Source organism: Miscanthus floridulus, chromosome 18 (assembly GCF_019320115.1).
Source record: "Miscanthus floridulus cultivar M001 chromosome 18, ASM1932011v1, whole genome shotgun sequence".
NCBI lineage: Eukaryota > Viridiplantae > Streptophyta > Magnoliopsida > Poales > Poaceae > Miscanthus > Miscanthus floridulus.
This window is the reverse complement of record NC_089597.1, coordinates 14,680,482-14,696,581: the sequence shown is the minus strand read 5'-3', so window position 1 is coordinate 14,696,581 and position 16,100 is coordinate 14,680,482. Positions and strand designations below refer to the sequence as shown.

Below are 16,100 nucleotides of genomic sequence, written 5' to 3'. Positions count from 1 at the left end.
GGAACTGTTCATGAAGCTGAAGCAAAAAAAAAAAAAAAAATAGCTTCACTAATGAACCTAATTCTTGCCATGCCTCTCCTGTCAACGGTTGCATCCAATACCTCATGAGGCAAATATTGGTATTGTTTTCCATTATTTAAGAAAGGAAGTATACGAGGATGCAAAAGGAAACGAGTGGTTCCAGTGTTGCCTGCGATTGTTTCTGCGATTTCTGCTGCTCTCTCTGTCTTAAATTATAAGTTATTTTATTTTTTTAGAGGGTAAAAAGCATCATAAGTTTGACCAAAATCATAGAAATAATTATAAACATTTATGACGTCAAATAGGTATACTACAAAAATATAATTAATAAAGAGTCTAATAATACTTTACTTTGACTTTTTTGGTTCATCTATATCTAGATATATAGCAAAATATATATACCAAAAAAAGTTAAAACGACTTATAATTTAGAATAGAGGGGTATTATTTTATTATACAAAACTGGTCAAATTTGAAATGTTTTGAATTAATTTGGGAGAGAGAGAGAGTACATATATACATATATATAAAATAAATGTCATGTTCGCTTAGCTGATAAGCCATGACTGAAAGTACTATTGACTGATTTGTTGTAAGAGAAAAATATTATTTGTCGGTTAAAAAATACGGCTTATAACCCAGCCAACGGACAAAAATTGTACGGTGGTGTGACAGTGCTGCCGTATTTGATTTTACAAAGCTTCAAAAGATATTGCAAGCAATAGTATAGTATTATGATGTACATCTTGCTTCCATGGTTATCAGGCGCTGGGATACGCCCAGTCGACCCGCAAGCTACGGCCACCGAAGCTGTAGCAGTTGAGGTCCTCAACAGCCACCTCCGCGTCCTCTCGGCGCTCGAACACCACGCACGCGAGCCCCTTGCACTTGCCGGGGCCGTCCATGGCGACGTGCCACATCCGCAGGGGCCCGAACGCGGCGAAGAGCCCGGCCAGGTCGGCCGGCCGGCAGCTCCCAGGCAGGTTGCTCGCACGCACGAAGCGCCGCAGGAACCAGCGGTGCTCGGAGAGGGCGCCCCTGCCTTCGATCCAGGCGGCGACCCTCGCCCGGCAGGGCACGTACGACGACGCGGCGGCGGGGGCGAGGTAGTTGTAAGGGCACGTCAGCTCCGTGTGCCCCGCCGCCGCGGCGCCCTCCTCCTCCTCCTCCCCGCAGATGCAGCAGGGCTCGGCGTTCGGGTCCTTCCAGAAGTTGATGGCAGGGCTCGCGTCCAGATCCATCGTTGCCCCTGACGAAGCTATATGATCGTTGCTGAATTCAAGATTTTTTTTATAGGTGGTGATCACGACGCAATCCGTGGCACAGATCCGGACAACTTGTTTTGCTATACGGAAACAGGAAAATCCCTATCTGGAGTACAACAGCAACAACATAGTCCATGTCGATCTGGGACTCTGATGGAGACCTGAACCATTACTACTCCACATCACAATTTTCTCACCATCTCGCAATCCAACAAGCGAATAACATCGCGCACAAAACCAGTATGATCAAGATCCTGTGAAAAACCTGACACAAATGCCTTCACATCATCGCCCTTCACTTCAACCCAGCTACACCCAGGAGCCTTCTTGACGCCGTGCTCAGCCATCGCTCTTCTCATCCGCTCAGCCTCGCTCACTGCCCAGTGGCGCAGAACAGGTTGGAACAGCATGACATAGCCCGCGTCTCTCGCGGACTCGGCCGCCACCATGTCTTGCCCAGATACCTTCCTTGCAACCCCGGCGTTCAGGTGCTCCGATGAGCACGCGCTGAGCAGAGCTTCATGGACGTCGCTGCTGCGCGTCTAAACTGTCTCTGAATAATGTTCCAGTATCTCAGTAGCCTTTGTGATGTTCCCTGATCTCGCGTACACGCAAGCCAGATGCTCTGTCTTTGGTTGGATTCCATGCGCAGATACCATTGATTCAAACAAGGTCTTCTTCCCTTGCTCCAGAAGGCCGTCACCTCGTTGGGGCAGACACCGTTGGATTTCATGCTGTCATACATCGCCAGTGCTTCATTTGCCCATCCATTCATCGCGAACCCGAACAGCATTGTGTTCCATGAGATCAGATCCTTATCAGAAATGCCAATGAACACATTGCTTGCGCCCTCCGCATCCCCGCACTTGGGATACATGTCCATCAAGCTGTTGCCCTGTTCGCAACATACAAGTAGGATGCAAACCCACTTTGGAACGCCCTGCCATGGACTATCCTAGTATCCTTCCACTTGCCAGAGATGCCGCCGTAGCACAAGCATGCAGCACAGCCCCGATTCCCCAAATGTGAAGTCATCCGAGTGGATGTGTTCATGCTGTGCCAACATCTTGACCAAAAAAAAAGCACAAGGGCTTCATCAGGACAGCCATTCCTTGCAAGTCCTCGGATCATTGCAGTCCGTCCATGAGATTACATTGGTTTCAGGTATGCTTTGAACGAGAGAAGAGGCTTGTTCTACACAGCCAATTAAGCTCCATGTGAGCATCGATCAGTGAGTTCCATGACACAATGGTCTGCATCGATCTCCATGGAGTCAAAGATCCGCACGGCATCATCGAGCAAGCTGAGTTTGGTGTACAAGGAGATCAGGGGGTTACTGACCTCGGCGATGGCATTCCATCCACTCTGCACTATGAGCTGTTCGGCTGATTTTTGCGGTAGATAAGCCGGCTGATGCTGTTTATTGTTGAGAGATAAACAGCATCAATCGGCTTATGAACTTGTGAACTGCTGAACTGCAAAGCCGGTAGACGGTTCAGGTCGCTCTGTGCAAGCATCAACAAGAATGCAGAATTGCAGAGCGTTGCATCATCACAGGTCAGTCCCGACATCCGCATCTCATTGAACAGAAGCAATGCCACCGCGTGAACAGCCCATAAGAAGTGTGTTCCAGGCGACATTGAGGACGAGATGATGGTGCGTGCCAAGCGGCGGGCGGCGCGGCCGTGCGGGAGGGTTGGGGTCCTTGGCCCTTGGGCGTGGGGGGAGACGTGGCGGGAGGCAGTGGTCCGCGTGGCCTTGTAGTTTGGACGAAAAGGAATCGTGGTCTGGAGTCTCGACGAGAAATCACGGCCGGTCCGGGTAAAAAAAAAAAGTTGGCGACCGGTGCCAAGCGGCGCAAGGCGGACGATGGCCGTCTGGGTGGGTGACGCCCGCGGTGTTCACGAACAATCTGAGACGGGTGACACGTTCGCTCTGGTTTGGGCAGCCTTTTGTTTCCGGCTCGAGGAGACGACGCCGCTGCGTGGCTCAGCCTCCGGGGCCGGGCCGGGCCGGGTTGGGTCGCGACTCGCGAGAGAGCTCGTCCCTGAAACCGAAAGGCAGCGGCGCCGGCGCCGGTGCCGAGAGTGTGCGGGAGCTGCGTGCGTCGACCGGCCGGCGCGGTGTCACTTCGGGCGCATGCTGCCTGGTGGTGCCAATGCCCAGAGTTGAGCGCCTGAACATGCGCTGATGGCCACTGCACAATTTGTGTTCTACTGTTACCAGTGGCACCTGTTCCCACCCTGAATCTCGTAGTTTCTCTTCGACGATCCTTTACTGCTAACGGTGGCAAAAGCAAAAAAAAAAAAAAAACCGAGGTATCTTGTTTTCCCCTCAAACACAGAAGCAGATGGCTTTTCACATCCTTCAGAGACCCAAACAACTCACAACAACAGAACAAAGCCAACACAGACATAACGAATCAGGTTTGGTTTGCAATATACGCGATGCTTTTATAGCAAGACTCGACGAAACAAATGGTTTCCACAGATAAGGTAGTAGTACTGTACAACCACAGCAACTCCTCAATGGAGAGTTTCTACGTTTCCACACATTCACACAATAGCAAATTCAGGTACTGGGCACGTTCGGACCTTCGTCAGGACTCTGGTTACTTGGACCTTAGGTTTGTTTTCTTGAAACGAACTTGAACCTGAACCTTGCAGAGTTGCAGCTTCCACAAACCAGCTGTTTATTTATCTATCTACTCCGTCCATGCTATAGCGTGTACCCTCTTCAGGAGATTGGGTGATTTTGGCTTTCCGTTGCGCCTTGGATCACGGCCTTGCTCGGTCCCAGGAAGCGCCCAGCCCCAGGCCGATCGCCGCGGTCACGTCCATTGGAGCTACGGTTACCTGCGGTACACCAACAGGTGGAGAACTCAAGGTTAGAGAAGGTGGCCGATGCAACAATGCAACATTTGATCTCGATGGATCAACATGACTTGCAGAGGACCATCTTGACAAAACATACATAGAAAACCTTGACACATTCAGAACTACAACAGACAGCCCCCAACATTTTATTTCAGGATTTTAGAGTTCAAACATAATTTCAGTTATTAAAATATGCTGCAATTTTGTTTGCTACATAAACCTTTGCGCCAGTAACTGTTGCTAAGCAGGAGTAATCACCTAGCAAACCAGTATAGAAGGAAGTAAGACTACAAGGATGGGCATCAAGCGAGATGCTCATGTTTACATGCTCATAACCATGGGTGACCCTGCTTGTTGTCAGGTATGTACATGCATCCTGGAGCAAGATTTCATCCTAACCATTTCTAGAATCCAAAGTAGTCATTAATGTCACCATGGAATCATGGACACTGTTTCTTCTCTAATGCACTCAAGGCTTACTTTTTCCTCCAATTATCGTAATTTGTTCCATGTTCAAACCAAACATGCGATTCTTTCATTAGTAGCTTCAGTACAAAATTAATGTTATAGGGACTTTGCTTGTACATGGCTACTGGACACAATCTTGAAGCATGTCAGCTCCTAAACCCACTAGGCACTGAAGCAATACAAGAAAATCGTAACTGAACTATGCACTTTATGCTCCACAGTGAAGACAGTTAAATAATTCGGTGTGGGAAAAAAAATGGAAAAGGCCAAGAGCAGCAATACCCACACAATGTGCACTGAGTCCTGTAAAAGATGCTCAAGCAACAAGTTTGTCTCCACAGTGTTCATCTCAGATTACGCTAGTGTTTATTAAATGAAAAAGAAAAATGCTTTTGTTTTATAGATTTGTAGTACTTCATATTTCAGCATCTACTTGTTGATGTACACTGTAGGTAGCGTCTCACTAAGAAGTCAGAAGGCAGTCTCACTATAGTTTTCACTTATGATGACATTCACTAGGACTTCAACTTGGTATAAATAAAGACAGACCAAATGCAAGTGCATAGTGGACGACAACCTATCTTAGAAGGAATGGAATCTTCTTCAACAATTAATAATGCTAAAAAAACAAATTTTCTGTCTTCAGAAAGTACAACCTACTTGGTTGATCAAGTCTATTGAGAAGCGATTTGCATAACTTCTTATACAAATATAAAGCACGACTTACCAGAATTATCACTATTAGGTGCACCAGCATTTTGGTTCCAGCCAGGCAAGTAATGTCCAGCATTCCCCTTCCATGATTCCTCAAATCCAGCTAGTTCATCTATAAAGTACTTGAGTTAGAATTAATGAAAATTGAATCTCAGCCACATCAAGGGAAGCTAGACATATCAAACTAACCTTCATTCAGGTTGTGCAGCGTCTGTGTGGTGTCAACCTTCCCATCTGAATTCAGTTTTCTTGTCAGGGAATGGCCCTAAAAAAATTCAAAGAAAAATTAGTTATACAGCACCAAATTCAAGGCTAATTTGTTTTTGCCTTTTTTGATCCATTAGCAATTGATAAGTCAACTTTGTGCTAGGCACACAATCGTGTGTGCACCGGGCTACTCAATATAATTTTGATTAATCAAGTACAGCTCTGAACATAGCAAAGATTGTCAACCTTATCATGGATTCCACGGGAGATTCTATGAGTGGCCTCTTTAGTTGCTGTATCTGCTTCCTTGCTTTCTTCCACAGTGATCTGCAAGAAGCATAAGTATCGTCACTTCTACCTCCAAGAACCACAAAATAAGGCATCACTTGCAGCTTCCTAAGTAACTAGCTTACCCCATCACTGCCAGGCCGCCGAGTCTTTGAAGCAGTGTAGTAAGCTCCATTAATACCACCATACGTCACGGAAGAGCTCTGATATGTGAAAGTACGAGCCTGCGGCTGCCCACACCTTTATTGAGCTTATAAGTCATGTACAACCAAACAGGCATGACTTATAAGTCACTGGTTTTCAGTCACCTGACTTAATAAATCACCTGACTTATGGAAACCAAACAGGGCCTTAGCCCCCTATTGAGATCCCTGTGCAGCTGGACTTGGCCACCTTCTGTCCCTACAAAGAAACAAATCAAAAGATGTGAAACATACATATCATCCTTGCAATAACTCCATGAAACTAGACAGGGCTCGTTTGTTTCGGCTCCGGCTTCCATCGACACCGGTACTGTTTATGAAGCCGTTCTCTCCTGCACTGTAGCAGCACTATTCATCGAAGCTATTGTCCTCCCTCCTTCTTTTTGTTCCACTGTTCACCGAGCACTGTTCACGAAGCCGGCGGAGCTGGTTTTCCCGGCTCCTGCGGCTCCAGCTACAGTGCGTTGAACAGTGCCAGAGCCGGAGCACGCAGGAGCGGTGCCAAAGAGGTTAAACCGAATCATCCAGGCTCCTACCATCACTCCCATCATCCGGCTCCTGAACATAAGAGTCTTGGTTGGGTTGCTCGTTACCGTGCTCTGCATTTTCTGCCTTATCCTCATCAACCTCTGTGATCACAGGCCTTCTGCTGTTACCCCTAGGAGGAGCTTGCTCGATGAACCCATCATTCCCCATGTCCCCGAAAGGCCCTCCCATCGGCCCGCATCCGACCCCCAAATGGACAGGTAAAGAAGGGATCCTCAAATGGATTCCTCCCTCCAAAGAAGCTAGAAATCAAGCTCCTGTTGGGGCCAAAGCTGACAAACCCAGCAAATGGATCCCTGCGCCTGAAGCCTTCCCCGTTCTGCCCTCTATCCATTTCGCAGAAATTAGGTGGGCTCTGCAAGCTGCAATAGTTATGGTAGTAGTGAGTTACTCGCAACAATTTATCACACACACAGTAATAAGCATCATAGAATGCGAAATTTCTCATGCAAGCATCCTTCCATTCCTTCCCCAAACAAAACTATTGAACTTGAGAAAGGTAGTAAACAATTGTGCTGAGCATAAGCATCGCTAAATGGGTTTAATCAATAAAGAAATTTGCGCCCATATGGGTATCTACCTTTAATCCCCCCTTTTTTTTTCCTAAGAAAAGACCTAACCCATCGATGGTTCGAGGAGAGCTACATGCACGCACATTCCTGGCTCAATCGAATGAATAGAACACCGCCACCAATCCGACCAGCAAAGTATCAAACCGAAATGCGCAACAAGCGCTGGAGACTACATGACGAACGCTCCAGCGATCCCTAACTGCCTAGCAGGAAATTAACCGAAGAGTATATCCCTGCCGTCGTTACCTGAAGGCTGAATGCGGAAGGCCCTGCTGGAGCGCGCGCGCAAGGGGACGGCCGTCTAAGGGAGAGATCGCCGGAGGAACTCCGGAACCTGGCAGATTTAACTTTTTACCATTACAAGAAACGGCACCTCATCAGATCTCATTTGAATGACTGACAATACGAATTTAGTAAGCAACGGAACGAAGAGATATAAAATTATCATTTTTACGCTCGTGGCACGCCAGCTCATCAGTCCAGTTGAAATCCGAGGCAGTATAAGGTGGCAAATGACCGTGGCTGCCCCTGCCGTTACTTTATCAGGAGCACCGCTGTCTTGTGCGTTACCAGGAGCAGCACTGCCTTGTGCAGAAGTGAGCTAGCTTGCTAGCTTTCGGATTTCCTGCACCAACAGCTCCAGATCAGCGTACGAGCTCCCGCCTGGCTTCACTGCACGGGTGACCTCCGCCGCGAGCGCCTTGGCGCGGGCCCTGACGTCGCGCGCCCTTCTGGCCGGTGGCGTCGGCCAACACGGACGCCAGCTCGCCCGCGTCGGGGACAAAGCCGAGGCCGCCCTTGCACGCGCGGACCGCGACGCGCACCTCGTCCACGAGCAGCCGCGCGTCGAAGAACTGGTCGGCCACCAGGGGCCACGCCAGCATGGGCACCCCCGCGGCCACCGCCTCCATCGTCGAGTTCCAGCCGCAGTGCGTCAGGAACCACCCCACCGCCGGATGCCGCAGCAGCGCCACCTGCGGCGCCCACCCGAGCACCACCACGCCGCGGCGCGCGCCTCGAACCCGTTCAGGACCACGGCGCCGCCCACGGCCCACACGAACGGCACGGCGCTGCGCTCCAGCGCCTCGGCAAGCGCCGCCGCCACGTCGGGGCTCAGCACGGCCTGGCTCCCGAAGCACACGTACACGACCGAGCCTTCCGGGAACGCGTCCAGCCATGCGCTGAGATCGGTGAAGCCGACATCTGGCTGCGCGCCGCGGGCACCCGCGGCATCCGCCTCCGGAGCCACCGGTCCCACCGCCCAGACGCGCCTGAAGCCCAGGTCCTCGAGCGGCCGCTCCAGGTACCTCCCCTCCAGCGCCCTGAACACGAACCCCCAGCTGTCGTGCAGGTTCCACAGGAAGTTCTGCCTCACCGACGCGCCGACCTGCTCGTCCAGAGCGCTTGCCATGTACTTCCTGTACATCATCAAGATCTCTCTCCACTGGTACGACGGCTCGCCGGGAATCGTCGGGAACGAGACGCTGAACTCGTCGTCGTCGTCGCACTCCGCGGGCGACTCACCAGGCGGCGGAAGGTCGAGTGCGAGACAGCGGTGCGCAGGACGCCGGACGGCGAGAAGACGATCCCCGCGGCGCCGATCTCGAGGGGCCAGCGGCTGAGCCAGAGCTAGAACCTAGTGCGCAAGGGCAGCCGTGGTCATTTGTCACCCAGGCTGCCTCAGATCCCACCTAACCGACGCGCTGACGTGCCATGAGCGTGGCAATTTTGTATCTTTTCGTTTCGTTGCGTGCTAAATTCGTATTGACCTGATGGCCGGGACGGCTTTTATTTTGGGTTGGTGAATGAATGGGGGTGGTCGGATTGGGGAGAGACGAGGAAATTAGCCGAAGCCGCTCTGTGTGTGTGTGGTGTCTGGAATTTGCCTTCTCCCGAACGTTCGGGTCGTGGAGGTCCGCGAACCATCCAGACTGCGTGCTTGAAATTGTTACTCAGGGTTCAGCTCTCCGGCTGCTATTTTTTTATTTTTAATCATTTTTAAAGAAATTTTCAAACTAACCCCAACTGCCTTTATCAGGCACTCGAGAAGTTAAATAATTTTACATTTTAATTAAAATATTTATAAGGTATTAATATTTTATAGTAAATATATTTAATGATATGAATGCTGATATTTTTGTAAATCTAACTAAACTTTAAATTATTTGACTCTATGTTAAATGAGAGATTTTTTTTTGACTGAGGAAGTAGTAGTACAACGCTAGGCATCAGGCATTGCAAAGATCTAGGGAGCGTTTGGTTGGTTACCAAACTAGGCGGCACCCTACCGCACTTTTTGTGCAGTACACGAGGCAAGCGTTTGGTTCGCCAACCCACTCCTGCAGTTCATTTGCGAGGCCACGATCTGCCGCAGTTGCGGCGGCCGAATTCGACGCCGCAATTACGGTGCGGCCACAGCTGAGGCGCGGGATCCCACGGCAAGAACCAAACGGACCCCTACTATCCTGCAAAAATCAATATTAAACAAAATTTTATGGAAGTAGAAAAGGAAATGAGAAATTAATATATAAATTGTCACGGATACAACTGTGCATGTCGGGTCCATAATCATAACTATTCAAGTGTTGATTTTTCTTTTTTCCCCCTTTCATAAAATTTTGTTTACCCTCAAATCTATCTCTTATAAAAGCAAAAACCTCACTTATCTCTCAATCTTCACATGCAAGTCATCCACATTGTGTACTCCACTAAGTGCCACATCATCCCTAGATAATTACTACAACATCTTCCACTAAATCCAATTACTATTTTTAGTTAGTCAACACACAAGATATCCACATTGTACTTTTGTTTGTCTATCATATTCTTCTATAATTTAATCTAATTTTCTATAAATATTTTATTTGAAAGTCCTACGACAACACGTAAGGTATTCTTCTAATTCTGCGTGATGGTAAATCCACTTCTGTTGAATTTTATGTGTTGACCCACTGGGACCATCTAAACTTCTTGTAGGCTCCGAGCATTCTAACTTTGAAATGTTTAACCTAATATTTTTAAATTTACTCTAGCAAAATAATGGTCTAATAAATAACTTGTTGATTATATTTTTTTTTTACAAAAAATATCATTCTGACAAATTTTAAAAAGAAACTAAAAATATGACCAAAAAAATCCCTTCCTTCCATATGACCGGAAGGCTCATCCCCATCTTTTTTATAATAAATTTGCTATCTCACACTTCGAGAAGTCAACTAATTTTAGGCCAGACTAAATTTAAAAGATATAATGTTAATATTTGCATCTGTAAATAAGTTTACTGAAATAAGTGGCGTTTTTGTTTCTCGAGGAGTCAAACGTTTTCAACTTTAACCAAATATATACAAGAAAATATTAATATTTATAGTACTCAATTAGTATTATTAGATAGATCGTTGAAATATTTTCATAATAAACTTATTTGAAGATACAAATGTTGCTAATATTTTCTAAAAAAACTAGTCAATTTGATAAGAGTTTGACCGGCACGGATACCATTGCAACCCTTATTTTGGAACAGAGTGAGTATAACACAATTAATCTAATAGTGTCTACTACTCCGTATTTGGTATAATAAGTATTAGTATTTTATATATTTGATCAATTGATTGATTTTTATAAGATGTGTACTGTATTTATTTTTGATGCCGAGAGAGTACTTACTCCGTACTATTTTTGTTCGTGGAACAAATTTTTTGTAGGCTCATCGCATGGTCCACAAAGCCGCAGCTCCGGTCGGTCGTCTGGAAGAGGAAGGGATTTCTTCCTCGCCAGCGAAGACGACAAAAAATTCACTTTCCCGGTTTCCCCAACCGGCCAACACTTCCGTCTTCTTCCTGGCACTGCCTTCGCCTCGGAGCGCGGCTCCGCCTCTGCCATCTCCGCGCTCCGAGCCCGCTTCGACTCTTCAAGATCCACTTGCTCGATCTCTCCCATCTTTGAGCTCGTCACCCCCATTCTACATTCTAGCTCCTCTCCGTCCCCGTCTTAACCGTCTAGATCTAGGCGGGGTGGATGCAGTCTGCTATGATGTGAAGGGAGGAACCTATCGACCAACTGACCAAGTTCGATCATTTACTTACGTTCCGATGTCAGAATGGGTAGAATCCTGTGTCTCGGATGTCGGATGCCGCACACTGGTGGAGCTTGGGTACATGCCGGAGAAGCCACTGATTAGATGGCGGCCGGCGGCCGACGACGCGGTCCCGGCGCCGAACGCCGATGAGATCGTTGTCTTCGCGCCCTTCTTCGAGCGTGGGTTCTCGGTGAGACTATATTTTTTTAGTTAAAAAATTTAAAAATATAAGTGTTAATATTTTTATATTTCAAATCCAGCTTTAAATTATTTAACTATATGAAAAATAGGAGTTCTATGGGCCTGTTTGGTTTCTTCTTCGCCTCCTAAAATTTCTGTCACATTGAATGTTTAGACATATGCATGGAGTATTAAATATAGACTAATTATGAAACTAATTGTACAACTTGCGACTAATTTGCGAGACGAATCTTTTAAGCCTAATTAGTCTATGATTTGACAACGTGGTGCTACAGTAAATATGTGCTGATGATAGATTAGTTAGGCTTAAAAAATTCGTCTCGGAAATTAGCCTCAATCTATGTAATTGGTTTTGTAATTAATTTATATTTAATACTCTTTATTAGCCTCTAAACATTTTATGTGACATAAATTTTAGGAGTGACTAAATAACCAAACACCCCCTATATCTTTTGTTTTTAGACCAAGGAAGTAGCAGTACAATGCTAGACATCACTCAATGCAAGCAGCAGCTGTAGCCATAGAATAATCACGAGACTTTTTCCTATGTGCCATTAAAAAAGATCGTAATTCTCTGTGTGTCTCTGAAAAAATTCAGCGGTCTTCAGCGCCACTACTTTAACTTTTTCGTGCCCTCCATGCCACTTCCGTCAGTTTGGACTCTAACGCCGTCAAACTGCAGGTGTGAAAAGACGAAAATGCCCTTAAGTTTAAATATGTTATTAATTTTTTTGAGCATCTTAACGACTTCAAATGAAAAAACTTAAAACTAAAAAGTTGTAGATCTCGTCGACATCTATAATTTTCATATAAAAATTATTTTCATTTAATTCCACAAAAAAATATGATTTGATATGATTAATATATCTTAGAAAAATCATATTTTTTTTGCAGAATTAAATGAAAAAAAATTATATGAAAATTATAGATCTCGACGAGATCTATAACTTTCTAGTTTTGAGTTTTTTCATTTGAAGTCGTTAAGATGCTCAAAAAAATTAATAACATATTTAAACTTAAGGTCATTTTCGTCTTTTCACACGTGCAGTTTGACGGCGTTAGAGCCTAAACTGACGGAAGTGGCATGGAGGACACGAAAAAGTTGGAGTAGTGACGCTAAAGACCGCTGAATTCTTTTAGGGGCACATAAGGGATTACGATCTTTTATAATGATATACAGGGAAAAATCTCAATAATCACAGTGGAGCATAGTATATAAGGATCTACTATCCTGCAAAACTTCATAATTTTTTGTGAGTTTCTACAAAATTTAATTTAAACAAACTTTTGTGGAAGGAGAAAAGGAAACGAGGAATCAACAAATAAATAGTCACGTTGGAAACTTTGCATGTCTGGTCCATAGTCGTAACTATTCAATTGATGATTTTTTCCTTTTTTTCTCCTTTCATAAAGTTTTGTTTAACCTCAAATTCTGCATGATGGTAATTCCGCCGATCATATATTTCTATTGATTTTTTATGTGTTGAGTTGTTGACCCACTAGGATCACCTAAACTTCTTGTAGGCTCAGAGCGTTCTGTCTTTAAAATATTTAACCTAATATTTTTTTGTTCATCCTAGAAAATAATGGTCTAATAAATAACTTGTTGATTATATTTTTATAAAAATTGTCTCCAACAAATTTGTAAAAAGCAAACTAAATATATATAAAAAAATCCCTTCCTTCCATATGATCGAAAGCCTCATCTCCATGTTCTATTGGTCATATATTGTGGAATTTATAAAAAAATACTCCCTTTGTTGCATAATAAATGGCCTATCTCACACTATGAGGAGTAAACTAATCCTAAATTTAACTAGATTTATAAAAAAATAATATTAATATTTATATCTATAAATAAGTTTCCTATAAAAATATATAATGTGATTAATCTAATGATGCCTACACCGTCTTTGATATAATAAATATTAATTAATATTTATTATATATTTGATTAATTGATTAATCTTTATAGGATGTGTATTTAGTTTTGATGCGGAGAGAGTACTTACTATTTTGGGATAATTGTGTTTTTACCCTTGTCCAGTAAGTCAATTATGATTTTGCCTCTATTTTTTTAACTTTATGTTTTTACCCCTGTTACTTTGAAATGAAAGGTCCGTTTGCCCCTACTTCTGACGTCTGTCAGGTGGACATGGATTACACGAATTAAAAAATTTCCAAATCTAAAAAATAAAGGTCAAAGGAGGTCTCACCGCTAGTCAAAAGAGAAGGCTCATGTAACACCCTCGGTGTTACACACTAAATCATTTACTAAGACACGTCATGAGCATCATATTTATGTGTTAGTATATGTGATGGGGTGCATAAATGAAGCATTGCAATTAAAACGATCAATAAAAGTGTTAAACAAAAAGTTACTCCATAATTCATATAGTTAACAAGTAGGGTTGTAAACTAATTTTTATTGAAGAAAAATACTATAGAACACACATGTGACACTTAAATAAAGTTTGACATATGAACTTTGTAGATGATAGTAAAATAATTGTTGTTGACAAATGATATTACTAACTAATATTTCTACTAGCCTAGAAATTATAAATTGAAATCAAGTTCAGCTCAAAAACTTAGAAAATTTCTATGTTTGTCAACCGCTAAACATTGCTATGTTTAGCAAATTATTTTGAGAGATTGGGTTAAGGGGTAGTGTAGTGTTATAGCTCAATTTGGTAGTCTCATATACCATTTTGAGTGTAGCAAAGACCGTTTATGTTTGTAGAAGCGGTTTAGTCGTGGTGGGAGCTTTATAAATCGTGCACAACACGTCCTTGGCCTGTTTCCCCGAGTGGGCGCGGTCACCACGCCTCAGGGGCACGACGTCGTCGCATCGGTGCGCCTTGAGCGCACCCACGCGCTGTCCGTGCTCGGCTAGCCTTGCTGGCTGTCCGTTCCATCGTGGGCGCTGCAGTGTGGGGCCGTCGCTGCTGCTTGCGCGGCCATGCGGCACTGCCCCTATCCTGCGCGTTGCTAGCCCATCGCGCATCGCGACACAGCCGCTACCACTGCCGTCACATCATCCTTGCGCTCACGCCTGGCCACTACACCGCTCTGCGCCTCTGGCCCGGTTGGATGCCGCGCGCATGTGGTCATGCTTGCCGTCACCAAGCTATTGATGGCACTACGACACGTGGCCCACGCTGGTCGCAAACGCGCGCACATGTCTGCTAGCACCTGGACTTGGGTCTCCATGGTTGCGCCAACCATGTCCAGCCAAGGCATGCACACACCGAGCCACTGGCCATACCCTACCGCCCTCTCTCTATTTCTTATCTCTCTACCGCCATCGAGCCGTGCCCACGTGCGAGACAGAGAGCGGCCACATCTACTCAATTCCGCCCATCTTGCACCTTCGCCCTCCTATCTTCTCGCCGTCTGACCCCGCATAGCCATGATGATGGCTCGCCCAAGCGCCAATTTGGCGCCTTTCCACCGGCGCGCCGTTACGACCGCGCCTCAGCCATGACCGAGGGCAGACCTCCATTCCTCCACCCGAGCCCAATTACTTGTGCCACTACATTCGCCTTGCTCCCCTCTTCGCCCTGTGCACCCTAGTACAGTCGCTACCGCCTCTACTCTGCCGCTAATGCGACCGTGCCATCGTTGTACATCGCCGCATGGTGCGGCCGCACGCGGTCGGCATCCCTCCGTCGCTCTCCACTCGAATCCTCACTACGACTTGGCTTATGGTAGTCCCTTGATGCTCTCACGGTAGCTGGTTAGGACCGTAGCAGCTCTAGTTCATCGAGGCGGCTACGCCACCATCGTGGCCGGCCACGCGCCACCGTAGTCATCTTCAGCTCGTCCCATAGCCCCGTGTCGCTGCTAGGTGTAGGTAGTGGAACCCTAGATGAGGGTCGGCCCGACCGATAGGCTGGAGTGGACCTTTGGTGGCCGTCATAGCTTCTCCATGCCGTCGCTCGCTGTGCCGCCACGCGCGGGGTCACCGAGGGGGTGTGCGTGGGAAAATTTCCCAAATCCCGGGGGGTTAAGCGAGAGGAGCTATGAGTGATAAGACTCTGGTGCAGTTCGGGAAGAATCCGAGGTGCTGGCTGCAAAAGTGCCACGCGCGCGGGCTCTCTCCGTTGCGGGCCGGCCTACGTCGTGTGGGCCGCGTTAGCGGGCCGCGCGTGGTCCGCGAGTGTGGGCCGCGCAAGAAACTGGTTTTCCTTTTTCAGAGAATTAGTAAATATTTTTCTAATTTAGTTTTGAGCTGATCTTTGGTAAATTATAACAAATCATGTAGGTGTCTAAAAATTGTGCAATAAATTTTGTTAGACTCCTAAAATTTTTCTCTATTTGTTGGTATAGTTAGTTCATGCTTATATATGTTGACATTAGGAACTATTAAATAGTTTAAAGAATGCTTAATATTGTTAAGCAAATAATTATAGGATTTTTTGTGGCAAAATGGTAATAACTTTACACCTAAAAATTTTATGGTACTTTTATTGTATTATTATGTGCCCGCTGTAATTTTTGTAGCTTTAGAATAGCCGAAGTCTTAGGGTAGTGGGATGCTCCTTGTTTTAATATATGTTAAATTGTTAGTAGGAGTAAGGATATATTTTTAGTTGCTAAGTTCATACTTGTTAGATGAACCCACTGCCTTGTTTGCTAAAAATAATAGTTAGCTTAGTATC

At 45.6% G+C, this 16,100-nt stretch overlaps 1 protein-coding gene and 3 pseudogenes across 1 annotated transcript; all 4 read right to left on the bottom strand.

The window, feature by feature from the left end:
• Positions 1–726: 726 nt before the first annotated feature.
• On the bottom strand, positions 727–1,272 carry LOC136519860 (uncharacterized). Its single transcript, XM_066513244.1, has one exon. It carries the CDS (start codon positions 1,260–1,262, stop codon positions 783–785), a length of 480 nt encoding a protein of 159 aa, XP_066369341.1. The 5' UTR covers positions 1,263–1,272; the 3' UTR covers positions 727–782.
• A 196-nt stretch (positions 1,273–1,468) lies between these two features.
• On the bottom strand, positions 1,469–3,470 carry LOC136523334 (pentatricopeptide repeat-containing protein At2g36980, mitochondrial-like; annotated as a pseudogene).
• Positions 3,471–3,632: 162 nt separating this feature from the next.
• LOC136520272 (uncharacterized) lies at positions 3,633–7,737 on the bottom strand (annotated as a pseudogene).
• Positions 7,738–7,761: 24 nt separating this feature from the next.
• LOC136523333 (flavonol 3-O-glucosyltransferase UGT89B1-like) lies at positions 7,762–11,117 on the bottom strand (annotated as a pseudogene).
• Between the last annotated feature and the right edge of the window lie 4,983 nt (positions 11,118–16,100).

What these genes read in the sequence shown, in the direction of transcription:
- LOC136519860 (XM_066513244.1), bottom strand. Translation starts at nt 1,262, where the DNA reads ATGGATCTGGACGCGAGCCCTGCCATCAACTTCTGGAAGGACCCGAAC.